The following is a 27,512-nucleotide window of genomic DNA, read 5'->3' on the forward strand; positions in this document are numbered from 1 at the left end:
TCTAAGGGGCTGTGTGTGAAGAGTTGATGAGGCTTTATCACAACAAGAGTGGGACAGGCCTCAGTGATGGCGGTGGATGTGCTGGGTGGGGCATGTTGAGAAATTTGACTGGAAAGGTGGGCAGGGACCAGTAAGTGAAGGACTTGGAAAGGCCTATTGGAGAGTTTATCTAGAGGCCAGTGGGATAAAGTGCTTGAGGTGTATTTTTATTTTAGAAGGAGTCCTCTAGCCTCAGGATGGAGAATGGATTGGAGGGGTAGGTCTAGATGTGGGGAAACCATTTAGAAGGCTTTGCAGTGATGGTGGCCTGAACCAGAAAATGGCCTTGAGACATAGACAGAAGTTGATGGATTTGAGATATCTCTGAGAGGCACAACCAACAGTTTTTGGTGATTAGTTGGAAGCAAGAAATTAGAAAGACAGAGGAAACCAACATTTCACAGAGAAAAAAGTTAAAATAACAAAGACAGATGCTAACAAACAAAGCCAGGAAATAAGAGCTACCCAGAAAGAAAATGGTATCATGACCGCGTGTCTTCATGAAGGGATAATCCATGAGCTAGAAAGATTTTAGAGGGCTTCCTGGAAGAGTTGGGGCTGGAGTTGGGTCTTGTGTATGGGTAGGATTCTGGTGAATAGAAAGGACATTACAGGCTAAACGATGCAAGTAAGAGTACTCAGGCAAAACAGTGTGTGATTTTTTTTTAGAAGAGAGTTTGGTTGTGGTTTTCCTAGCAGAGTCACAAAGAGATGGTCTTCATGGGTGCAACTAAAACTTTTGTCAGAGGGAGGGACTAGGGAGATGAGTCTCATTGCTTTTTCAGAGTGGTACAGAGTTCTTTGTGTTGGAACATCAAAGAGATCTGTGGACCACTAGATAGCCCAGTATGATTAAAACTCCACAGATCCCAGGTTCCACCAGGAAAAAGAGAAAAGGCCCTCCTTTCCCCAAAGGAATGCTATTATGCTTGTGGGTTTTTACAGCAACCCAGACCCCCATGTTGAGAGCTACTGTCCTGGGGTGTTGCTTCACTCTTTCTAGACCTCTTCAGAACCCTGCCTAGTAGCCGGCATTGTGAATGAGGCCTGTGGAACCAATTAGGAAGTCTTCTTGAGCCCAAGACTGTGGAAGACACAGCTGTATAAGGGGGTGTGTGGATCAGCTTTTCTGACCTTGGGGGGCAAGTGTCCTGCCAGGTGCCATGCCCTATCTGGGCACCTTGCCCCACACCTCTGGGAACTAGCTTCAGCTGACAACACCTTGGTCCTGCCTTTGTGGCTCAAAACCCTCTGGGACCTCCTGATTTGGTCCTACTCCAGCCTCTGGCACTGGCTCTGATCTGAGGACAGCTGCAGTCGTGTCAGAGACCCCTTTCTAGGGGTACTGGCCCATGACAGCGATCCCTGAAGTAAATAATTATAATCTCTAATTGACCAGTAGCACCACTTAAGGAGCCACAATGGCCTGGAGCTGTGCTGAATTCTTCATGCCATCATTTATAATGCTCAAAATTCTCTTGCAAAGCATATGTTATCCCATTTTACCAAAGGAAAAAACTGAGGGAGATTAAATGACTATACAAGGCCACCAAACCAACCTGCACACTGTCTTACACACCCTATATGTGAGTCAGGGAAATCCGGGAGATAACGATTTCAACAGGCATTATTGTTTGGCACTTTGCAGAGGTTACGACTGTATCCTCACGAGATTCATCAGGATAAGTACTACTATTCCTTTTTTTTTACAAAAGAGAAAACAGAGATTAAAGTACTTATTCCAAGGTCACATAGCCAGGAAATGGCAGAGGAGGGATCCAGACCTAAGGCAGTCACCAAAAAGTCTCCTCTCTCACCTCTCTAGATACCCAAGCTGGATGAGGGTCAAACTTCCTTTCCCTAATCAAGACTCCAATGCACAGGTAGGAAAGCACAGTGATTCAGGGAAATAGTTACAGTGCAGTCATGTGCCCCATCCTTTTGCAAACCTCTCATGGGAGATTTTGAGGGAAGAACCAGGACCATAGATGAGCGAGGGCATCACATGGCACATCCGACAATCTATTTTCTCAGTCACTTCTGCTCACTTCATGCTTCATGGATGTGGTTCCCGGATTTGGGCCCAAGGCCCCAGCTTATGTTATACTTACATTCTGCTCCCTCTATCCCCAGCCTCCTCCTGTTCCAAGGCCAAGACTATTCAGCTTTGATTCAGGTTGAATGAGTCATTAAGGGCAAAACAAAGAAGAGAAGGCCTACTGCCTTTCCAGATGAAATGAACCCACCCACCTCTTGACTTCTTTTTGTTCTGAAATGATGACAGGATGCAATGACTCAGAGTTATCACACTCAAAAAGACTACTTTGTATTTTTCTTGAAAATGAAGGGGCAAAGTGTGAATAAATGAGCCGAAAATGGCTCATGCAGAGAGGGAAAGATGACCTCTGGGCACATCAATGCAGTGTGGAGGCTGAATAAATGTGCAGGAAAGGGAAGCGACAGAAATTCCTTGGTAGAGAGGAGAGCCGGCTGGAAGCAGATGTGGGGGCCATGCAGCAAAGCACTTCAAAGCCCCTCAAAGCCCCTCAGTGGTAACCTGAAGAAGCAATCACCCACCCCCCCCAAGCCTACTTGACTTAAAGCCAAGTAGCACATTCACAAGCGCTGAAGGGAGAGGAGGAAAGACAATTTCAACAAAGCCTTCCTATGCAGGGTGTGGGGATGATGAACTCTCTGTATCTAATAGCAGAGAGCCTCTCCAGCCAAGCAGCCTGGCTAGAGGCCAATGAGGGAATGGGAAAGGGACAGAGCATCTTGGAGCCAACTCTCAACACTGTTCCCCTTGGGAGGAATGAGCTGAGAGGACCTAATCTACTACATCCTGCCCTTCTAAAGTGGGGTAACTGGCTTCAGGCCCGGTAGCTCTACCTCACAGCTTGGTTCTGGCATTGCCCAGGGCCTCTGGTTCTTGATGGTGGGAGGGGAGGACAGAATTGGATGCAGAAGAGTGGACACTGTCTCCAGCATAGTGGTGGATGGTCTGGGATAAAATTCAAAACCTCTCTCAGACTGTGTTCTTTGAGAAAACAGGAGGTAATTGCTCTCCTCTTCCTCAGAGAATGTAGTTGGAAGGATGAAATGAGAAAATGTGTGAAATGAAAACTTCTCTGTTAACTCTAAGATGCTATATAAGTGGTAATTACTGCGTCGGACTTGATGTCACACTAGGAATCTGAGGCAGTGGTGGCATTCCATTCCATTCCTTAGCAGCTCAAAAATATAAACTTGGAAGTGCATTAGAGTGAAAGTTTTCTGCAGAGCTTCCTTTCTGTTGCAATGAACTCCAGGTTTCCTACAATGCTTTCAAGTCTCGGTTAAGAAGCTGCTTAGGGAAAGCTGACCTCCATTCAGGTTGCTCTGAAACTCCATTTTTGTTTCTGTTCTGTGAGCATCTCCATTTCAGTCACTTGCATCATTACAAAGGGTGCCAGACTCTTGGCAGGAAAATGATCTCTTGTTTCATAGCATTAGGTTTTGATAAATAATCTTTTTTTTTTTTTCTTTTGGCTATGCCCATGTCATGTGAAAGTTCCTGGGCAAGGGGCTGAACTAGCGTCATAGCAGCAAACCAAGCCACTGCAGTGACAATGCTAGATCCTTAACTGCTGTGCCACAGGAGAACTCCAATAATGTTAACAGAAAAAAGTATGCATGAGAACGGATAATGGGTGATATCTTAGTGCTGGAAGGGAAATTAGTAGCTCAACCCTGATATTTTCCAGATAAGGAACTGAGCCCCAGGCAGGGGAACTAGTTCTTCCTGGGTCTCACACTAGAGTCAGAGCCAGGATTAATCCCCAGGTATCTGTCTTGTATCCTTGTGCTCCTTCCATTACCCCAGGTCAAACACTCAGATGTCTCTAGGGATGAGGCAGATGAGGAGGGCACTGGAGTAAAATGGGAAGGGGTGGGATGTTAAGTTCAGGTTTCTTTGAGTTTATCGAGTTTGGGATTTGAGGAGTTATGCGAATCCGTAAATTTATGCCTTGCACCAAATTTGGGAAATCTTCAGCTATTCTTTTTTGAAATATTTTTCTCTATCAATCTCTCTTTCCTCTCTCTTAAGAACTCCAGTGGTATGAATGTTAGACCATCTCATATCTTCCCACATATCCCTTGAGGCACTACTCATTATTTTTCAAACATTTCCTCTGTTCTTCGGATTGGCTACTTTCTGTTGCTTTTTTTCTTCTTTCTTTTCTTTTTAGGGCCGCACCTGCAGCATATGGAAATTCCCAGGCTAGAGACTGAATCGGAACTGCAGCTGCCAGCTTACACTACAGCCATAGCAACGTGGGATCCAAGCGACATCTGAGACCTACACCACAGCTCATGGCAACGCCCAATCCTTAACCCACTGAGTGAGGCCAGGGATCAAACCTGCATCCTCATGGATACTAGCTGGATTCTTAACCTACTGAGCCACGATGGGAACTCTGCTGTTAACTCTTTCTTCTATTATTTGCATTTTGCTATTAAGCCTATCTAGTAAATTTTTTTTCTCAGATACTGTATTTCTACAATTCTAAAATTTCCATTTGGGTCTTTCCATTTTTAAAAAATATTTTTTTTGTGTTTTTATGGAGAAGTTCTATCTTTCAAGAGTGTTTTGGAGTTTCCTGGTGGCTCAGTGGGTTAAGAATCCGGGATTATCACTGCTGTGGCCAGGTCTCTGCTGTGAAGTGGGTTTGAACCCTTGCCCAGGAACTTACGCATGCTGTGGGCACACCCCCTTAAAAATGTTTACTTTTAATGAAGGCTGGTTATAATCACTTCCTTAAAATATTTTTTTCTAGTAATTCCAATATTATCTTGTCTTTTCCTTGATAAATGATCAGATTTTTCTGCTTCTTATCAGGTTGGGTAATTTTAAATTGTAACCTAGACATTTTCATGTTACGAGACTCTAGGTCTTTTTAAAATCAGAACATATTGATTTTTTGTTTTGCTTTAGCATGCAAGCACATCAGTTAAGTTCAGACCTCAAATTCAGTCTCACCTTCTGAAGGCAGTAGTTCCATTGTCAGTTCAGTTTTCAGAGTCTTTGCTGTTTAGGTGTGCTCCAAGCTGTATGCACCTGGTAGGTAAGCCCAGGGCTTGTGTTGATTCTCACATACGATAGCATTTTCCCAGGCTTTCATCTGCAGGTTGTCCCTCACATTCTTCAGTTCTCAGGAGCCCCTTTTCTTGGTCTTTTGGCTAGAAAGACAGCAGTCTTTCTCAGAGTTGTAGCCACTGATAATGTCATAAAGTTTTATGCCACTGTCTGCCCTCAGGACAAAGTGACAAGAGGGAAAAATGAGGACTACCCTTGCACCCTTTACATAATAGTAAGTTCATGTAAATTTATGTCTTATCTGAGTGAACTTATCTGAGTTCCTCTATCCTGAGGCCTAGGTTTTCTCTCGGACTTTAGGTACCTGAGCTGCTAGCATGGTCGTGGCACTACAGTTTTAGGGCTGCATCTGGACTTGAGGCTGAGCTAAAGGAGAAAAAATATGAGAAAAAAGAGCAGGTTTTTTTTTATACTCTCTAGCATGCAGGGTCCGCTTTTCCCGGTCATTTGGCCAGAAAAATCGGCTGTTTCTTGGAGTTGTTGCTATCCATGACTGTTGCTATGCAGTTTCAAGACCCTGTACAGCAGTCATGGACAGGTCAAAACCAGGAGAAAAATTCCAGGAAACTTGCTACCATATTGGTCATTCAGCATGTTTTCTTTCCCCAACCTTCTGCTTTTGTTTTTTTCAGAGTCCTTAGTTGATTTTTTTTTTTTTTTGCATTTTCTTCAGTGTGTAGTTGTAATCAGTAAGAGAGATATAGTGCAGCGTGCCTCCTCCATTTGATTGGAACCATAATCTAGCAACATAACTGGAATTCTTCTCTTTTGGTTGGAGCTCCCCTCTAAGTCTCACTGGCAGCAGTGAGGAGCCTATATTTGGGGATCCTATATCCCCTGGTCTGGTGACGCCAGCTCCCAGGAGTCTATGTCTCCAAGTTTTCTACCTTATTTGGGTAGATGCTTGATATATTCACTCAGCAAAAATACTCTTTGCCCCGTGTACTATATTCTCAGGGTACAAAAACAGCCAAACATGTCCCTGCTCTCAAGGAGCTCATATCCAGTGGAATAAAAGGAATTTGGGCTAGAAATTTAGGACCCCAGCTTGAAATCTTTCTCAAGGCCTCTTGTGAGCTCCGGAGCCACAACACATTGTCAGAGAGCATTTTCCAGCCCAATTCTAGCGCTTTGCATTTGCAAAAAGCATCTTTAATTGCCTCTCTCCTGTGGGAGGAACCAACAACAAAGCACTTCTTCCAAACAGTGTGTAACATACTAGTTTTAGTTTTGTGAACTCTACAAAATGCCAGAGATTACTCTGTGTAGCAGTCTGCTTGCCTACTATATATAGTCTTAGAGAACAGTCTGGTTTTGGGTTCCAGAACTCAAAAGGGAAGTGAAGATATTGGAGAGTGTCCAGAGAAGCACTTGAACTGGAAAAAAGATGGATATCTGGTATTTTAAGAAATAAGAATGGGGAGTCCTCATTATGACTCATCGGGTTGAGAACCCAACATAGTGTCCGTGAGGACTTGGGTTCAATTCCTGGCTGCACTCAGTGGGTTAAGGATCTGGCATTGCAGTAAGCTGTGGCGTAGGTCTCAGATGTGGCTCGGATCCCATGTTGGTGTGGCTGTGGCTTCAGCTGGCAGCTGCAGATCTTGATTCAACTCCTAGCCCAGGAACTTGCATAAGCTGCAGGTGCGGCCCTAAAATGAAGGAAAAAAAGCTGGTGGGGGGGATGGGAAGAAGAAGATAATCCTTCACAAGGAAGAAAAACTGTCTCCCTCAGCCCACCTCTTCTTCCTTTTCACTTTGACAGCACTTAACCTTCCCTTTTTACATCAAAGAAAGGCCAGAAGTGTTGAAATGGGAAAGAAGAGAAAAGGTGGGAGGAAGAATAGGAGTCAGCCATTTAACTAGCACAAGTATGTGTCATAAGTCAGCAAGGGTGCTCTGTGTATCAGTTATCTTGCCATCCTCACCACAATGCAGTAAGCTTTTGTGATAAGCTGTTTTTTTTTAAGATTTTTATTTTTTCTATTATAGTTGATTTACCATATTCTGTCGATTTCTGCTGTACAGCAAAGTGACCCAGTCTCTCTCTCTCTCTCACACACACACACACATTCTTTTTCTCGCATTATTCTCCATCATGTTCCAACATAAGTGATCAGATATAGTTCCCTGTGTTATACAGCAGGATCTCATTGCTTATCCACTCCAATGTGATAAGCTTTGCGATTCCTAGGTGATAGACAAGGAGACTAAGACTCAAAGGACGGTATGATTTTCTCAAGGTTTTAAGAGCAAAACAAGACTAGAGTCTGTGTCTCCTGAGTATGGATTCTGTTTTCCCCACTGTACCAGTGTCTGAGATTTTGGGGTCTGACTATACTCCCTTCTCATACCACTACAGCCACAGCAGTCTTCTGTGTAACAAGTGCAAAATTTTGAGGATGATTTTGGGGAAAAGAGACCCTGCCCCTGCCCCTGCCAATGGGATCTGGACGCTCCCAAGAGAGAAAGAAGTCCACTACAAAGCCGAGCAAGTGTTAATGTCCCTCTCTAAAAAAAAATAGTCAGAAACTGACCATGAGGCAAAGGAAGAAAAGCTTAGGTAAGGGAGGGATCATTTTCCAAGACACCTTCTCCTCTGACTGGGAGGGTGATGTGGGGATAGAGGACTGAAAGCAATTATTCAGAAGCAGAAGAGGAGCAGGGTCATCTGTCCTAGGCTCCTGCAGGCCTCCATGCAGAGGTGGAAGGCATCTCTCCTTCCTAAGTGAGAGGAGAGAGGCAGCTTCTCCTCCTGCTCCAGGAGGGTCGGGGGAAGCTTCAGGTCACACTCCAGACATGGCTTCTCCTTGCCAGTCTCCCTTCTGGCTCCTTTTCTCTCACCATATCATGCCCTCTCTCTAATTTAATCACAGGGAGAAAGGAAATGAACATTGCTTGAACCCCAACTGTACCAGGCACTGTTCTAAGCACTTTCCATCCATTAGTTTCTAGCTGGGGACCTGATACACCGTGGGTGCTCAGTAGATACTTAGCTCTTACCCTTAGTGTCTCCATTTCCTTCATTCACTAGATCCACATCTGAGGCAGTGGGTGACTGCTCCGTTTCATGACTGCTGAAGAATGGAGGCAAGAACAATGTCAAAATATCAAGGGTGAAAATGAGGTTAGCATAAGGGCTAGTCACACTCATTTCTCGAGGAGGAAACTGAGGCAACCCGGAAACTGACAGCCTAGTGGGGCACTAAATAAGAAGATATGTGGAAGTCTATGGAAACTTAGGGCTGGAGCAGCATCTCTCAGCATCAATTTGCACCCAAAGAACGACTTTAAAAGTTGCCTTACACTTGCCTCAGAGCAAGCAGCCTTTCACACCATTACAATGCTCTGTCCCAGAAGTGACAAATTTTTCGTCTCTGAAGTTCGCAATTAGTCATGAGCTAATTCTGTAAAAATGTCACATTAAGCCCATATATATTTCTCTGCAAAGAGAAAGGAAGGTTGCCTGATACCACTTGTCTCCACCAAATAAACAGGATCCCAGCCAAATCTTTGAAGGCTTGTGACGTCAGTAGATTCCCCAGAGGAGCGCACCATATCCTTTTGATTTTTTGTGTGTATTACATTTTGAATGCCATCTCCACCTCTCCTTGCCACTGCCTTGCTCAGTCCTTATCACTTTCACTGCAAACTCCCAATAGGCTCCCTGCCACCAATCCAGACAAACACAACCAACAGTGGATCTTCATGAAACATTGTTTTCGCTGGATCCAAAAGACTTTAGTGGCTTTCCATCGCATACAGGAGAGGTCCAGACTCAGTAATCAATTTTTTGTTTAATTTTATTTTTTGTCTTTTTAGGGCCACACCCACGGCATATGGAGATTCCCAAGCGAGGGGTCAAATTGGAGCTGTGGCTGTTGGCCTAGGCCACAGCCACAGCAATGCCAGATCTGAGACACATCTGCCACCTACACTGCAGCTCACAGCAACACCAGATCCTCAACCCACTGAACGAGGCCAGGAATTGAACCTGTGTCCTCAGGGATGCTAGTCAGATTTGTTTCCACTGAGCCATGACTGGAATTCCCAGAATCAGTAATCAGAACCTTCCACAGCTGCTTGCTTTCCCAAACACCTCTACTTCCTGCTGTGAATTCTACTTTCAATACATCCAGTTCACTTATTGCTACACAAATATGCCTAGACTCCTCCCACCTTCCCAACTTCTTCCTGCCCCCATCCCAGCCCTCCCCTTCTCAATCCTCATCACTGGTAGGAGATTATCCTTCCTTCAAAAATGGGCTGAAGGCTAGTCACATGGTCTTTAGGCAATTTCCCCCTCCTCTGCAATTACAGCTCTGTCTGGACCCCTCGTGCTGCATATAATTATTCTGTATTACTATGTCTGTAATTGGTTTCCACATATGGACGTGACAGCAGCATTGTGACATATACTTTTCTATTGCACAATCTATTAGAGCTTTGAAATTTCATTTAAAGATAGCTTTGTCATTAAAAACGTTTTATTATTTTTAGTGGAGACTTAGGGCTCTTGAGATGGTAGAAGAAAAAGAGAAGGAGGGTTTTCTTTTCAAAGCTATTTGCCCTTCCTGTGCATATTATAAAACCTCTAGTTATTTCCAATATGAAAGAAATAGTCCCTCTGAATCCTTTAAAATGATTCAAACATCGAAATGATTCACCAGTTCAAAAGAAACTGGTGTGACTCTTCAAATTTTTATTTTAAAGAAGAAATAAAAACCAAATATTGGCTCGTCCGGGGGAAAAATAAAATGGCTGTGCTTTTATTTTTAATATACTGAAATAATTGTAAATGCACCACAAAATGGTAGAGCCTGTTGTTGTGCCTTTGGTAGCAAGTAACAACATGAAAGAAAGTTCTAGGAAATAACTAAATTTCAGGGAAGAAAATTTCCAAGTTTCATAGGACAAAAGTGAAGTATTTGATTTTGATTGAAACTCGCTGTTGATGCCTCCTGAGGGTATACATTTCATCTCTGAATTCTCTTGTGGGGCAAGAGAACTCAGAGCCAGCACCACTCACCTGGGTGTTCCTCTCGAGAAGGAAAGACATAGATTTAATCTGTGAGGATCCTTAGGAGGAGGGCAAGACTTCTTTGCTTGACTTCATATTGCAGCACCTCTCACGATTCTCACAGGACTGCAGATCTTACATCATCCTCTGCCCTCAACATTTATGCTATCCTTTACTGATGTTCTAGTTTTCTATCGCTATATCACAGACTATCACAAACAGTGGCTTAAAACCACATGAATTTATCTCACATGTGTCTGGAGTCCAGGTATGAGTTGGCTGGTCCTCTTCTTAGACTGAAATCAAGGTCTTGGCTGGGGCTGCAATCTCATCTGAGGCTTAGGGTTCTCTGCCAAGCTCACTGCTCGTTAAATTCAATTCCAGCTCCTAGAGGCCACCTGCCATACCCTGTCATGTGGCTCTCTCCACAACAGGGTAGACTGCTTCTTCAAGGCCAAGAGAGGAGCATCTCTGTGGCTTGAAATCATTCTGACTTCTGCAAAAGCCTGGACTCTTTTAACGAGTTCACCTGATTAGTTCAGGCCCACCCAGAGTAACTCCCTTTGAAGTTAACTCAAAGTCAGTTTAATAGATTCATTGATTTGGTTTACAAGATCCCTTTTGCAATATAAGATAACAATCGTGAAAGTGAAATGACATCATATTCACAAGTCCTACTCATCCCAAGGGGTGGGGGATTGTACAGACAGGTGCCCCAGGGGGCTACAATCTTGGGGGCCATCCTAGAGTTCTACCTACCATCTCTCTCCTGCATGACCCAGGTCAATGGGGTTCAGGCTTCCATTTAACATTTTGACAGAATAGGTCCCTGATAACTATCATTCCCAAGCCTTTCCCTTGATGTGGTCCCCTGGCTTTCCTCTCTGGTTCTTCAGTGTGCCTGGTGAATCAATATAATTGTACCCTTCTCTGTGACCCTCTTCCCTTATTTCTTCCCCAATGCCTTTACCCAAGCAGAGTTGGGAACTGTGCCCCCTAACCCCCAGGATGTGTCCCTATGACTGCAGCAGTATGTCATACTGTGACCTTGGCACAAGTGCCTCTTCTCTCAGCTTATAAGTCTCTTCAGGGCAGGGAACTGTCACATCCATTTCTGTCATCTTAGGGCCAAAGCACATGAAGGACACATACCAGGTGCTCAGCAAAGGTTGGATCAGTGAATGGAAAACCCAGCAGCAGGCAAGCAGAGAGTAGTGGGGACACAGAGGGAGTCATCAGCTGTCCCAGAGTGTGGGGGTGTGAGGGCAGCAGTGGAGGCCAGTGAGCAGCACCTTGTGTTCATGTGTTAGGTTTGCAGTGGCTTAAACTGGTTTTGAGATTGTCCTAATTATATGACATTTCTCCATTGCTAGCTGAGTTTCTCATAGTCATATGACATAGTCATGCCCTTACAGTTCTATTCTTAGGAATCTTCCAAAATCACATTTTCCTACAATGCACTGAAGTGCATCATACTCATGGCTAATATCCTACCTGGAAAGGAAGAGAGGTAGTAAACTCTTTTGAAGTGTAACCCTGAATCTTACCTTGCAAAGTTTATGTCCATGAATCTTTCAACAAATAAGTTTAAAACCTTAAATATTATGCTGAGAATTTTCTCTTGGAGGAGACACAGGGAATTTTATGGCTTATGGGGATTCTCTTGGAAGACTTTCTAACAGTGATAACTCCAATTGCATCTAATCTACTTATCTTCCTTCATAACAAAACAAATGAGAATCTCTATGCTAAGCACTGAGGTCCTACTGTACAGCACAGGGAACTCTATCCAGTCTTTAGGGATAGACCATGATGGAAGACAATATGAGAAGGGAATGTATAAACATGAATGACTAGATCACTATGCCATATAGCAAAAATTGACACAACACCATAAATCAACTATAATAAAAAAATTAGCAGAGTTCCCATCGTGGTGCAGCGGTTAACAAATCCGACTAGGAACCATGAGGTTGAGGGTTCGATCCCTGGCCTTGCTCAGTGGGTTAAGGATCTGGCGTTGCCGTGAGCTGTGGTGTAGGTTGCAGATGAGGCTCAGATCCCTTGTTGCTATGGCTCTGGTGTAGACTGATGGCTACAGCTCCGATTCGACCCCTAGCCTGGGAACCTCCATATGCTGAGGGAAGCGGCCCTAGAAAAGGCAAAAAAAAAAAAAAAAAAAAAAAAATTAGCCAAAAAAAAAAACCCAAAAGAAAACAAATGAACTATCAAAGTAATATTTTGAAAATATATAAAATATAAAGAAAACAAACATTCCTCATAATCTCATTATCCACTAAAAATCATTATTAACATGACTTGGATTGGGAAAAGATAGGGAGAGAGTTTTACTCCTAGAAAGGACAACTGTCTCCCTTTGAGAGTTGGCAGTAATTGTTAGCTCAGGGGGTTCCTGTCGTGGCTCAGCAGTCATGAACCCAACTAGTATCCATGAGACGTGGGTTCGATCCCTGGCCTTGATCAGTGGGATAAGTATCTGGTGTTGCCGTGAGCTGTGGTGTAGGTCGCAGACATGGCTTGGATCCTGCTTGCTGTGGCTGTGGTGTAGGCAGACAGCTGTAGCTTCGATTCGACCCCTAACCTGGGAACTTCTGTATGCCATGGGTGAGCCCCCCCACCCCCCAAAAAAAGGTTAAAAAAACTGTTAGCTTAGTGATGATGGAGGAGAAGCACAAACTATATAAAGGTGATTTGATTAGAATTGATTTGATTTGATTTTGCTTTTTAGGACTGAACATGTGGCATATGGATGTTCCCAGGCTAGGGGTCAAATCAGAGCTAGAGCTGCCAGACTACGCCACAGCCACAGCAACATGGGATCTGAGCTTTGTCTGCCACCTACACCAGAGTTCACAGCAACACTGAATCGTTAACCTATTGAGCGAGGCCAGGGATCGAACTTGTGTCGTTATGCATACTAGTTGGATTTGTTACCGCTGAGCCACAACAGGAACTCCTGTAAAGCTGATTTTATTTGGCAAGATTTACTAACTGGCAGTTAAAGGGAGGTTAACAGAGAGAAAACAATCACTCCCACAACACCCCTAAGACAAGGATGCACTTTTGCAAATCCAGCACCAGAGATAGGGCTAAGTAGGAACTTCAACCCAACATTTTTCAAGCCCTCAATATATCTTCCAATCCAGAAATACAGTAAAGATGTTAATTTTATAAATAACAAATAAAGACAATGTTAATATTTTTTTTTTTAAAGTTACCTTTCCGGCATACTTCAGATTTCTAATGACCTTCTCTTCCTCCATCCTATGTCTTCCTCCCTGGCCTTCTATTTCGGGACTTTTCTGCTGCAGTTGGTGAGGTTGAAAGGTTCGCCCCTCCCCCTCCAACAGTTTTCACGTGGTGACCCCACTGCATCCTGCACCCTGCCCTTTCCCTCACTCTCGCTGCTTTGCAAGATCCATTCACACCTGTGACCCCAGGCCCCAGTTCTCCACTCTCAGCCTGGGATCTTCAGGATCCTGGGGGACATTTCTTCTTACTGACTCACCAGCACATGCAACTGCAACTCCTAGTTGAATTTGTCATGTTTCCCTTCAACTTGGCCTTTCCCCTCCCACTGCCTCCTGCTATCTAACCTGCTCCACTCGTCAATCTGTAAGAAGGCCCCTCTCTTCAGACATTGACCAATTCCTGTGCGCACACAGCCTGATGTTTTCACCTCCTTGTCTTTGCTCAGATTGTTTCCACCACCAGGGAGGGAGATGATTCAAAACTCCTTCCTTTCAGAAACTCTGCCTAACAAAATCCATCTGCATCTCCAATGTGGCACCTCCAAGAACTCATGTGTATGTGTTTTTATAGGTCTATATTGTTGATGTTCTTATTTTATCAGTAATGACAATGCTAAGAATGATTACTCTTTATTTAAGGGCTGCTTCATGCCAAGACATTTATCTTTTTAAAAGGAACACAGGTAGAAGAAGGAAAGTAGCTCAGAATACTAAAGGACTATGATTGAAAGGGTGTTAAGAAACAGCCCTCTCAAGCCCCCAAATTCCTCCCTTGCCCAGCCTGTCATGCCTAAATCCTCTAACAGGAGCACTTGTCATTGGGGAATGAAAGTTCACACCCTTACCTCCTTTGACTCTCCTCTCCCCCATCCCCAGTTCAGTGCAGGGACTTCTGGGAACAACAACATTCTAAGCTGTTAACAGCTGAAGCCTTCCCAGAGGATTCTGTCCCACAGTGACAGTTGGCTGAAGACAGTGAAGAAGAGAGGTCCTTCAGGAATGGCTGGGACTGAGAAGGGGAGGGAAGAGGAAGGACCAACCTTAGGAAGAGGCAGACTACAGGCCCATTCTCCCAGGCAGAACACACTGTGCCATGGTTAGAGGCTCACTCCTTTCTTGCTTGTTTCTGCATGCTTTGGAGAGGGTGTACCGGGCTCAGCCCGGCAGGGGACCCAGAGATGAATCAGACATGGATCCTGCCCTCGAGGAGCTTACTATCTAGTGGTATTAGGTGCCAAGTACCAGAGCAAAGGCTATTCCAAGAGGCGTGGGGCGTCAGAAGAGAGAAAGGTGCAGGCTGGACATCAAGGAAGGCCTGCCAGAGGATGTCGCATTTGAGCTGGACCTAGGGGGATGAGAGGGAACTTCCCACAGGCAGAGATTGGAGGTGGTGCTAGTTATGGTGATGGACACCTTCACCCAGGACTGTGATCTGTAGGGCAGATAGCTAGAGAAAGGTGAGAGAGAGACCAAGGAGGCTCGGCATATTCTCTACTTACAGGACACCAAGGATGACACTTTGCCTGATTTAACATTTTGCCCAATATCAATCAGATGAAACTAGGATGTTGTTTATAGGGAGTAATGGTTAAAAGCTGAGAACTCAGTGTTGGAATAACAAGTGCTCTCCATGGATGGTTAGGCTGACTCTCAGCCCCATTATTCTATGAGTGTGTGATTTGGAAGGGATGCCAATGACACACCTTTGGGCCTAGGCAAGGTCTTTCCATCAGTGAATGCCCTCAAGTGAGCAATGATGCTTCACAGTAGAATGGGAGGTGGGACCCCAAAGAGTGAAGATGCTCAGGACTGTTAACTTGAATTTGCAAACATGTCAGGCCAATGTTTTAGTTCATGTCTGCCAGAAGAAACAGTATGGGCACATGTTTTGAAGAGTCTGTAGGCAGATAGAAGGGAGAAAGGAATGGACCTGACCCGGGGTGGGGAGGAGATAGCAATGTGTTCCTTTATGTGAACAACAACAACAAATGCTCAAGAAGGGGCAAAAGATAATACAAAGACAAAAGGGGAAATATATTTAAGGAGTCTACACTTTCAATATTGAACCTAGTTCTCCTTTTTCCACTTGTTGCTGTTTTAGCATTGTAGCTCTACCATTTTTTGGAGATTACAGAAGGAATCCTGTGAACATTTTTCTTTGGCAGGGAAATCATTATACAAATTTTACTCTTTTTAAAATACTTGTACAAATTTCAAGAACAATTTTTTCTTAATCTTTGGTGGCATCATACCCTTTGGACTTCTATTTTTAAGTGTAAATATAATCAGTATTTTCCCAGGATTCTACTCATTCGCAGTAGGCTGAATTTAGCCAGCAGTAACCCTAGCCTTGGAAAGATGAAGCCAACCCAGTGATACTTTTTGGAAAAAAAACTGGCAGATAAATCAGGTCTAGTCAATCAAAGTATGAAGAGCAGAAGACTCAGGCCTGAGAAAGTAGTAGCATGTCTTGGATGGCCAGATAAGAAAAGGAAGGAAGGAAGGCATGGTGGGTCAGCCAGAGTACGTCAGCCTGCAGGCTGGTGGCTGGCCCTGATCATGAGAACCCTCAGGAGCAGGAAGGGAACATCCATTCTCTGCTTGACCTTTTATAAGCCAAGCTTGGCGGGAGGGGCCTTGGCCTTGGAGGTGTAGTCCCTGCATCCAGAATGAGGTGACTCCTGCCTCTGGTCAGCTCAGGACCAGAAAGATTGAACTGACCTAATTTGGAAAGAAAGCTTTGTGCCCTCTCAGATGTATGCTCAGGGTCTGCCCTAGTGGAGTGAGAATTAAGGGACAAAATGTGGCTAAGTTCAATGTGAGGTATTGTCTTTGGGGATTTCCCCATGTTGATATTCCTCAGTCTTTCCAGACTCTGTCTGCCTTGTAGGTTGCCTCCAGTGTCCAGCTTCTCCATGCCCATTCCAAGCTCAAGCAAAGTGTCTCTCCAACCCTTAATGTGGCAGGTCTCTTTGGATCTGATTTCTCTTCTGACAGGCACCTCCCCCCCCCACCCCCAACACTCCCTGCCGACCCTGTCTGCATTATCTTCCTTAGGGAGATGGTTTCCTTTCTTAGCTTTCTGTTCACTTCTCTTCGCCTCTTTCTCCTTCCTGCTATTTCTCTGATAACACTTTGCTGGCCTTCAATCATACTGGTATCCGATTCAGTCAGTCCTCTACTACTGTTGACTGTTTCTAGGGCTGATGATTTTCTTAAAGGGAATGTCTGCCTTATTATATTTTTTGAACAAATAAAGAGCAGTTGTACTAGCAGAGGTCCCTGATCATCTGATCCACTAAAAAGGCACAGAAGATGGATGTAACTTGAGGGGAAAACAGTTCCTTGTAGGAGGGAAAAGCATAAGCTGATTCCCACGGTAGGGCTGGGGTAGAGGAGGAGCTTGGTGGTGTTCCTGCTCAGACTCTGCAGCACTCTGGCACAGGAGGTTCAAGAGCTGCAGGCCTGGCAGATCTGGTTGGAGCAGGCTCTTTAGGGTCTTATTTCTTGAAACTCTCTGCCTTGCCTATTGGCAGGGGAGCAAGGGGGCGGTTTTACTCAGTACTGTCACAGGTGACTCACACCTCTTTCTTTTGCACCCTGGAGGTGACTTTGAAAAGCACTAAAGTGATTTCTGGAAAGTCTTAGCTCTAAATGACAAGTTAATAGCCTCTTTATAACCCTTTTTGTTAGCTGTGGTGGGGTAAAACACAGAGGACTGAGTAACTTAGGTAGAAAAATGTTGGAAGATTCCAGACATTTGTTGGAATGATTGCCAAAAAAGCCAAGAGAAAGGAGTAAATTGAGTTGAGATCACGGAGATGCCTTTGACTCCTTAGGGGTCACTTCCCCCTCAAAGTCCTGTTTGTGAATGTCTATGAAGAAAAGGGTCTAAGGAGTGTTACTCAAAATGGGCTCAGGACTCCAGGTAGGCTGACTGACAAAGTGAAGGAGTGACTTTGTGGTGGCATGGTCTGCCCTGCCCCAGTGGCTGCTTCTCCACGCTCCCTGATGCTCAGATTGGCTCTGCATTCTCCTGCCTTCACACAGAGGCAGCTGCATAAATGAGAGCCCTCCCATCTCCATTTCTGCCCAGTAAAATCCTACCTCTCCTCTGGCCCAGCTCAAATATCACCACCTCCGTAGAACCTTCCATGAGTATCCTGTTGGAAGTCAATGTCCCCTCCTCTAGGCTCAGTGACCATTTGGTTGGGCACGCCCCTAAACTCTAAAAGCTGAAGAGCATGTTAGTGAAGGTCTTGTTGTCCCTGTTAGGCTGTAAACTACAAGTGAAAGGAAGACTGCTGAGCCCCAAAGTCAGGATCAGCCAGAAGGGTGGCACTTCTTTTCTTAGCCCTTACATTCCTACAAAGGGGCTGCTTGTTGCTCTCTGCCTCTTCGCATGGGGGAGTGCCCTGAAAGGACTTCTCATGACCTTGTCTTTCCAGAGGCACAGTCAGGTCTGTGGTTGTAGGATTTGAGCAGCTATGGCAGGGCAACCCTGATCACATGGCCCACTTTTCCAGGCCCCAGCTGACCTGATCAAAGGCCACTTTGGGATCAGCTCTGTCCTAAGAGTCACTAAGAGCTGTGGAGGCAGAAGATGAGAGGAAAGAGAAATATCAAAATTCTTGTATGATCCTGGCTAGTGACTGGCCAACCGGAGGATGAGAATGAGTGACAGAGCCTTTCACCTTTGGGGTCAGCAGTATGCCTGGCTGCAGGGCAAAGAGGCCAGAACATCTGTCAGCTGGGTAACAGCTTCTGTGAATGAAGTGCCTTTGTCTTGCTGGGGGCAGGGGCAAGTATATGTTTATTTGCTCAACCGAAAGCCATGTAAACCAGGGATCAAAAGGAAGCCTTGGTGATGGCAAGAACCCCAGGCGCCACCAGACAGAAGATGCCACCCACAATGGAAAAGAATGCATGGGGGCTTAGGAGGAAGGGCCCCCTGTGTTGGTAGAAGGTCCCGGAGATGGCAGATGGGGCCTGGCCCCAGCCACCTCGCTTCCTAGCTTCTTGCTAGCTGTATGAACAAGCTCACATTTGCAGTCAGCTCAGGCCTCATTTTCTAATTTGAGGAAAAGCAGTGCTTCATTATCCCAGAGGTTATTCTTTGCCTTGGTTCCAGCTCCTTCTTCTCCCTTCCCCAGCTCTGCTGACTCTTTCTCAGCAGCAGCTAAAGCATTAACAGATGAGCAATTTTTGAGTCGGCAAACTACTAAAGCTAAGGGTTCCTGAGAATGTAAGGTTTCAGGGTTTCAGAAGCAAACATTACACAAGATTTATAGGCATGAAAAGGAATGTTCTGGACAACTGTTCGATACAGGAATCCCTTGAATTTCATCTGGAAATGGCAGAGCTGCAAGAGTCCTTAGAAACCATCTATTCCATTTTTCCCCTCGCTAGGCAACTGCTTCCTGTCTACAGATGAGAAAGTGAAGTGGATGGTAGTTAGAGATGAGATACTTAGTGCCAGGAGCCAAGCTGGGGAAAGGAGCCAAGTCTTCCTGAATCCCACGTGAATGCTCTTTCCACAAAGAACCTATTTCTGGATTTCTTTGTTAATTTCCGTGATACATATGAAAACACACATGACACACCTCATAACTCTCACCACAAAGTGGTTATGTCATTACCCAAGGGCATAAGTGGTAGTGAGATGTCCGTATAACTTGTCAAACTTGCCAATATAATAGTTAAAATGCTGATTTATTATCCTTTTCATATCATGGGCTCAATGAAACTTTAAATTATTCCACAAACTCTTAAAAAAAATAAGCCAAAAAATACAGAGTAACATTAATGGCATTTGGGCATTAAATCCTAGTTTGTAGTCAGTGGGCAGATGACTTTATTTTGTCAAGTGGGGCATAACCCAAACCAGTAAGGAAGCACCACTCGGTTCTACACCACTCCAAACAGTAGCTGCATCCTGGCTAGTGAGTCCTCCTTGGCTCTTAATGCTAGTCTCCTCTGTACTGCTGCTTTGCTCTCTGGCCTGAGTTGGTTCTATGGCAAAGGGAGTTAGATTTGAAAAGTCCTCTCTCTGCCTCTAACTCATTCTTCAAGGCCCAGCTCAAATGTCTTCTCTGTGAAGCTTTCCTGGGATCCTTCCCCCATTCCTCAGAGTGGCCCAAGTCCTCCCCTATTCTAGTGTCCCCACGGTGCCCCCTTCACAATGTCCCTTACAGCCACAGTATGAGGTGACTCTGCTGGGTCTGCCAGCCCCTAGAAGCTCTCTTGTTTGTAATTCCTGATCTTTCAGCCTCACAGGCTACTGTGAGAATTTTTGTGCCAATTGGTAGAATTGGGACTCCCGTAAGATCTGCTTCATGAGAGATAGGATGCTACCCTTGGGGGTAGGCACTGAATCATGAGGTGAGGGAGGAAGCAGGGCAGTGGAGGCATTTGCAGGAAGCCTTGTTGAAATCGTGGAGGCTGAGGTGGACTCTGAAGTGACCCCTGGGTGTCACCTGGGTCTCTCCTGGAGGGGATTCAGGTTGCAGTAGCAGCTCTGAATCCTACAATCAGGAAGGCATTAAACATTTGAGGCAAATAACCATTACTACAAAGGAAAAAATGGTATTCTACTCCATGTACCACCCGGTAGGCATAGCATGCTGGGTCAAGGCTGCCATTGTTTGGCTTGAGGCTTGCATGTTGGGAGTCAAGAGGGGGTTGCCATAATTCTGAGCTAGGAGCAGGTGGAGATGAGAGAGGGCTGGTTAGGGGTTTGGACACTGGGCTCCTCTCTTGTCTTGGCTCGGCTGCTAGTTGGTTGTGTGGCCTTGGGCAAATCTGCTCCCTTAATAAGGGCCTCAGAGTAATCCAGACTAGGTGACAAAGTCTATAGGTCTGGATCCCAGGGAGGCAGGGGTTCCATTCCCACCACATACCTGTTCATTGGTGTCTCTGGAGGGAGGTGTACACAAAAGCCATCACATGATCCTTTTGGAAATAGTTGAGTTGAAAAGATTTGATTTCCCACTCATCTTCAAGGTGAGCCCTGTAGGAAACAATTCAACTGGGGTACAGGCATGAGGTGGTGAATACTGACCTGGGAGACCAAACCCTAAATGTCTTTCCTCAGGTACTCTTGAAATACTTCCTAGAAAATAATTGTACCATATTTTAGAGGTATATAAATATTAGTTTGAGAACAATGGTTCCCAAGAATTTATTTTACAAACAGGACTATGAAAAATAAATGGTGGTGGTGGTGGCAAAAATGGGGGGGGGGGTGGAAAAGAACAGCATTTTTTTTCTTTTGCTACATAAAGACACTGAGGGAAAAACCCAAACTCTGATCTATTATTGTTTCATGTTCAGAAAAGAACATTTTAAAACCAAAGAAATGAAAAATGAATATAATCTCAGCATAAAGGACAGTCCTTTACATGGACTTGAGCTCCATGTCCTTGTTTTAAGAAGTTTACCAAGGGAAGGCACTGTCCCTGGGCTGATGGGCCCCGGGGATCACCAGTTTAGAGGAGACAGGGTCCTTTTGATGGTCAATGGATCCACACCACTTATTCATTTGTTTTTTTTAGCAACCAGTCCACACTGCAAAGAAGTGACAGGGCTGGTTTCCATCCCATCAAGGGCCTGTGCCATCTTATCTTGGGACAGGGAGATCCACAGAAGCATATCAAATCTACAGCCATTCTTTTCTATTTCTTTCCAACTTCAGACTCTTTCTTTCAAGGCCTCTTCTGCCATAACAGCTGCCCAGAGGGTTGCTGCTAAAATAAAACTCAGCGTTCACCCCCTCCCCAGCCTTCAGCTCCCCTCCCCCCAGCTTTTATCCCCTGCTCCCTGAAAATGTGTGGTCTTTGTTGTTCTCCTCCCCACCTCCATCCCCCTCCTCCAGCCCAGCCCCTCTTACCTCCCTGCCATATGTCTAGCTTCTAGCCTCACTTCTTGGGAATCAACTGAAAAGTCATAGAGCAACTTCTTGAAATCCAGGGGTCTTTCCTTGGTTGTCCTCAAATGCAACCTGTGATCTTTCAAATGCTCCCATGCTCCTGGAAACATGCTTCTGCCTGCCTGTCCTTGGTTGGTCTGGTCACATTTCACAGTGTCCCTTCTCTCTTTTCTCACTCTTCTCTCCACTCCCCAAACCCCCTTGCTGCCAATTTGTGATTGACTGGTACGGCGAGCTTTCCTAAAGCCCAGTCAAGACGGGATGAGACAGCTCTGACTAGGCTGGCCCTCCCTTTAGTCTTGCCAGGAAATGCGAAGAAGGTGGGGGGACTGCCTCAGTCACGTCCAGTGGGATGCAGGATGCAGCAGTCTTTCTGAGTTTGGACTTGGTTTATTCCCCAGTCTCTCACCTAATTCTAGCTCTCTCTACCCAACAACAGTACATTCCTGAGAACCTCCGATGGATGAAGTACTCTGCTATATGCTTTTGAGGGCAGGGATGTTAATACAACATGGTCTCTGCCTTTATGGGGCTTCCCAGCTCATGGGGGAAAACTGGTGTTTCAGTTACGTGCAGGCAAGGCAACTGGCAAGGAGTCTGTGAGACAGGGGCAGCAGGTTAGGGGAACCATGGAAGATCTCTGGCAGGAACTGAGAAAAGTGGCCAGAGTGGAGCTCATCTGGACTTCTGTGTAACACCTTGGCCAGCATTTCGCTTGTTCTGAATTACACTGGCATTATCAACAACGAATAATGTGTGATCCTTACTGTAGTAAAAAAAAACATTTAGTATCACTTCACAAAAAATTCTATTGTAAGTAATTGTATACTACCTCAAAATAGTTATTTTTTTTAAAAGGAACGTTGTTAATTCACTGCAAGCCCACTCAGCCACTGAAGAATTTAGGGTATTCAGCTGGAGAGCTTTGTAATGAACAAGTAGCTCAATTATTCTAGTTTCATTATACAATGTATCAGACATTCTTTGGCCTCAAGGAATTAAAGCACATTTTTTTTTTTTTTTTCTGGCAAATGGCCACGGTTTGAAGACATATCCTACATAAGTGGTTCTTGACTAAATGTAGGTCCTTTAAAAACAAGGATTTCCACATGATTTTAACCTCTTGCATTCTAGTTTCAGCTGGCTCATTCAAAGGTGGGGTGGGGGCAGGGGTTAGCTGAGACTTGCTAATCTCGAGTTTAATTTGCACAAATTCTACAGTTGAAACTATGGTGTACCAGGCACTGAACCTCTAAGACTTGTTCCCACAACTCAGCAAATCATCTTGGTCCCTTCCCCTATTTTGTCCATTGGTCCCCCGACAGCCAACCTTTCTACCCCAAACCACCACAGCCTGTGGAGCACTCAGTCCCAGCAAACTCTGCCTCCCCTCGACGCAGAGAGCCGTGACCGCTAGAGGGCCCCGTCAAGGAAAAAAGGGCTTCTCTCTCTTTTTCTTTTTTTTTTTTTTTTTTTTTTTTTTTTTGTCTTTTTGCCTTTTCTAGGGCCGCTCCCAAGGCATATGGAGGTTCCCAGGCTAGGGGTCCAATATGAGCTGTAGCCGCCGGCCTACACCACAGCCACAGCAACATGGGATCCCAGCCGCGTCTGCGACCTACAGTACAGCTCATGGCAACGCCGGATCCCCAACCCACTGAGTGAGGCCAGGGATCGAACCCACAACCTCATGGTTCCTAGTTGGATTCGTTAACCACTGCGCCATGACGGGAACTCCAAAAAGGGCTTTTCTTAAGGAGGGAGCTTCTCTTAACCCACACAGAAGGACCTAGCCCTTCTCTCAACATAAATGTATAACCAGCCTCTACTCCTTTGTGCAATTTAGAAAAAGGTGCCCCATCTGGATGGACACAAAACTAGGCAAGGAAACAGGGGCTGGATTTAGCTGCCACTTGGCCCCTGTACCTGTGACCCTGAGTGAAGGGGCCCCTCCCTTTGGCTTTTAACATCATTCCTCTTGGACAACCCTCTTCCCAATTGCCAAGGGACAGATTAAATTTAGAGTTGGATATCACTGGCCTGCTTTGAAAATGCTCAGAGCTTTCTATAGATTTTTAGATTTTGCCTGTCTGAGCCATTCCTGCTGCTGCATGGAGTGGAGAGCTGGGTGAGGTGATCTCCAAGGATTCCAGCATCATATTAGAGAGTCATTACTTTACAGCCAGTAGTGGTTGCAAAATTACTCCCACCAGGAAGTTCGGGTTGGCAGGGAGGCATTGTAAAACTGTTGCTACTAAAGCATAGTAAAATTCTATACTGTCCAGGGTGAATAAATAATCTGGTTGGGGATGATTTCTCTCTTTGAGCTTTGCAGGGATTATGAGTTGAATAAATCTGTGCAATCCTGGTCCAAAGAAGGGTCCTTTGCCCCATCACATCTTTCCCAGTTCTCTCCTCTTTTACTGGCAAATTTCTTGGAAGAAGAGACCACACTTGCTGCTCAACAGCTTTTCTGACTGAACCTGACTGAGGGGAAAGCAGCAATGTGTTCCTAATTGCTGAAGCTGCTGGCTTTTTCTTGTTTTTTTTAACCTATTTGTCAGTATAAAGTGTTCTAAGCTGATGGCTTCTCTTTCCTGTTTTTACACTTTCCTCCCTGGACTCCAGTTAAACGACTCTCTCCTGGTTTTTCTTCTACGGTCGTGACTTCTTTTCTGCTTCTTCATTAGTTCCTAAGCCAAAAGTGTCCCTCCGGGTTCTAGCCTGAGCTTTCTTTCCTGATCTCTATTCCTGTGTTGGAGATTTGATGTACCCTGCAGTTTCCATTATATGTGACTGAGGCCCAGATTTGTATCTTCTGGTTCTGATCTATTTCTAGATCTCCATGCCCACATTTCTGATGACTGGACTGATACCTGTCCTGCCAGCCCCTCAACATGTTCAAAGCCATCATCTTTCCCCTCTAGGGAAACACTCTGCAGTGCAAAGGACAAGGACTTTGGGATCACAACCCTTAGGTTTCAATTCTGTCCTGCCGTTTTGTGTCACCATTGAAGCAAGGTTCCATGCTCATTCTGCAACAGGTACTTGCTAAATGTTGGTCCTCTGGCCCATTTCTTATTAGCGTGACCATTTTCCCCTCTAGAGTGGGTTTGTCTCATTCCCAGATTGGTCCCGGGAAACTGCATGGGAACCTCAAGTAGACAGAAACTCTGAGGAGTTAGGAGAGTGTGGGCTCAAAGGGGCTAAGGCTGGCCAGGGAAGATAGCTTTCAAAAGATGGTTTTGCAATTGTCTAGTTGTTTAAAGTAATAATGTACTTTCCCTTACCCTATACCGCCCCCCCCCCCCATGTCCACGTCAATTCTTCTAAACTATCTCTCACACTGGTCTCCTCCTTTTCACCTGGAGGGGAAGTTAATTTGTGTCCATGCGACCAGCCTTTCTGCCTTAAGGCTCTGCCCATCCAATCTACCCTGCCCACCACCACTGCCTTAAGCACAGTTCTGATCATTTAGATTCCTCGATTAAACACCTGAAGTGCTCCACCCTCTATTCCATACCTTCACTTTCTAGGTTTTAAATAATCTGCCTCCAACCTAGTTTTCTGCCAAGCTTACACTGGCACACTGGGACCAAAATGACACAGAATCTGGCATCTGGTGGGAAGGGGAGCCAGGGTTCTACCCAGTGGCAGCCAATTTAGAGCTTGAGGGCAACGCTTTTGGGTCCTGGCAATGCTCAAAATGAAATGAGGGCTTTACTTTCATCTATATTCCGGGGTCTTGTCCTCAGGGCAGGGGAGCAAACCTGTGCCCTAGCTGAGCAGGTTAGAAGTCAAGGCAGCACAAGAGGATGAGCTGGAAACCCAAAGTGTCTCAGGAAATGGAGGCAAAAATCCAGCCTCCATGTGCACAGCAAGGTGACAGAGGAGATGGAGGGAAGAGAACAGTGCTGTGATCCTGGGCTTAAGGTGGCAAGATTAATTATGGACTCTGAAAGCAGAACCTCAGTTATTTATCTTCCTGTTCCTTGGCTTGAGGTGAGAATCTTGCAAACCTTGCTTGCTTATTTGGTTTCACACATCTCACTAGCCTTACATCCTTCTGTAGATGGTGCCAGGTCCTATGAAAATCTATATCACCTGACCAGTGGAAATTCTCATAGGCCAAGAGAGAGACAGATGGGTGGTGTTTTGTCATAAACCTCCATCCTAGGTATTGAGCAGGATGTTCAGCCAGTGTGAGAAAAAACATTTTTCAGCTCTCCTGGAGATTTAGGAGTAATGAGGGACTGTTTGTCACTTGGCCAAAATGCATTCTTGTTCCACTTTAAAAAACTGAAACTCCCTCCAGTTCAGAAGCATTAAATGAATAGTCTACCACATGCTGAGAACTTAGCTGCCCACCACTGTTCTGGTCCCCTGAGTACTCCTAGCAGCTTCTATGTAAGCATTCTATGGATCCCCTTCTGGATTTGTTTTTTATTACTAATAGCTATAATTTACTGAGTGCTTACTATGTGCTAGGCACTGTTCAAGGAGTAATACATTGCCTCATTCCCAGGTGGGTTCTTGGAAACAGCAGAAATGTTCGATAAATAGAAGCTCTGAGGAGTTAGGAAAGTGTGGGTTCATGCAGGCTGGGACCAGCCAGGGATGATGGCCTTCAAAAGATAGGTTTGCAACTCACCCTCTGTTTCACACCTGCTGTCTGTTTTCTGCTCACCCAGTGGTGGGCCTGAAGGTGGGTGGTGGGGCAGGGGCATGGTGGAAGAATACAGGGCAGTTCACGCTTGCCCTCACCAGCATCTGCTGGGTTGTCTGGGAGCAGGAGCACTGTGTGGGATACTGGGGCACTGGAAGAGGGCCTCCCCCCAGCCACTCCAGCTTCCTGGTGGTTAATGATAAATCTCTTCAGTGGGGCCAGGTTTTATCCTTGATTCACTGGGAAAAGGCTTAAAATGCAAACAGTTCTAGAGAAGGTGCCAGCTTTGCCTCCCATTTATAAGAAGAGATGAATGACTCCAGAAAGTTTCCTGGTGGGGGCGAGAAGATGAGGGGTCTTGGCTATCTGAAGGGAGTGGGGAGGAAAGGGGACACAGTGGGAAGCTGAAAGCTTTGTAGCAAACCTACCATCTGAACATGGCAGAAGGTCCCAAAGCACCCACCCAGCTAAAGTTGGAGGGTGGTTTGCAGCCTTACAGGGGCAGGAACCATGAATGATACAATCAGAGTCAAGTTCATGAACCTGTTACATGAGAGCAGGACTTCTGGAATGTGAAGCCTGGGGCAAAAGTCAGGTGCAGGGACCTCTGGGAGAGCTGCTCCATGCCCAGAACTGTGCCAGGGTAGCAGTGGCCCAGAGGCCACTCATCCAGGGGCCCACTTCCCTCAAATTCATTACTTGAAAAGGAATCTTTTGGAAATGGTATAAAGTATACCAAAGCATTTGAAATGTAAGGATTTGTGAACTTAGTAAGGCACAAGGTAACTTTTATGCAAAGGAATAAAGTACAACAGAAGGTGGGACTGTCCCCGGACAATTCAGCATGTCTCATTGTTAGAGACCTGTATCCCCCACTCCTCCTTCCATGAAGAATGTAAGTAACACCAAACCCTACTTCTATAGCAATAAACCCATTTCAGAACAACCCTTCTCCACTTAGTTTACCTTCCATTTCTCTTGATTGTGCAAGATGGAAGCTGGAATCCAGGGTGTGTGTGTACTGGGGGGTGGGGTCACCACTGTACTTCAGGTCCCTTTGTTGTGTTGAAGGGTGCCGAGCTGGGAGACTGATGGTGGGGCCCTCTCACTAACTGTGGCCACTCTCACTAAGTGGAGGGCAATGGAGGTGGGGGTGTCCTATCAGAGGGGCAAAGCAGAGATCAGACCTTAGGGGAGAGAGGCTGCCGTCACCTATGAAAATAATCTGAGCTTAACTGGGAGTACACTGTTGAGCCAGGGGTTCAAATCGGGGCTTCTGTTTACAGGAAGGAGATGGGAGGGAGGGAGAGAGCAGGGAGTGGGGAATGAGAGCAGAGGAACCGGCTAGGGGGAGAAGTGAACGCTGTCTCTGTAGTGGGCCACTGGAGCACACATAGGGCGAGTGAGTAGAGGCGCAGTGCTTCCTAGACAGCTCCCCCAGAACAAGGAAACAA

At 45.4% G+C, this 27,512-nt stretch overlaps 2 protein-coding genes across 25 annotated transcripts in view; one reads left to right on the forward strand and one right to left on the reverse strand.

Annotated features, from left to right (window-relative positions):
• The window catches only part of GLDN (gliomedin), a 162,786-nt gene extending 148,407 nt beyond the window's left edge, over positions 1 to 14,379 (reverse strand). For 2 of the 19 annotated variants that reach the window (XM_084970090.1, XM_084970085.1), the window contains exons 1-3: positions 14,314 to 14,362; positions 8,180 to 8,253; positions 5,060 to 5,259 (exon numbers count right to left, since the gene is read on the reverse strand). In XM_084970090.1, coding sequence (XP_084826216.1) covers positions 5,060 to 5,081 — 22 coding nt within the window. In that variant the 5' untranslated portion in view covers positions 5,082 to 5,259; positions 8,180 to 8,253; positions 14,314 to 14,362. Of the gene's footprint in view, positions 1 to 5,059; positions 5,276 to 8,179; positions 8,254 to 13,435; positions 13,523 to 14,313 lie in introns of those variants that run through there. The other 17 variants (XM_084970116.1, XM_084970091.1, XM_084970149.1 and 14 more) reach the window with 14 other exon arrangements.
• Positions 1 to 27,512, forward strand: part of LOC403333 (cytochrome P450 family 19 subfamily A member 1) — a 188,118-nt gene that overhangs the window by 74,803 nt on the left and 85,803 nt on the right. The window lies entirely within an intron of this gene.

This window comes from Sus scrofa, chromosome 1, assembly GCF_054392235.1.
Source record: "Sus scrofa isolate SSC_HxYL_T2T_F1_AM1 chromosome 1, Sscrofa_HxYL_maternal_Yorkshire_Landrace_v2.0, whole genome shotgun sequence".
Classification (NCBI taxonomy): Eukaryota; Metazoa; Chordata; class Mammalia; order Artiodactyla; family Suidae; genus Sus; species Sus scrofa.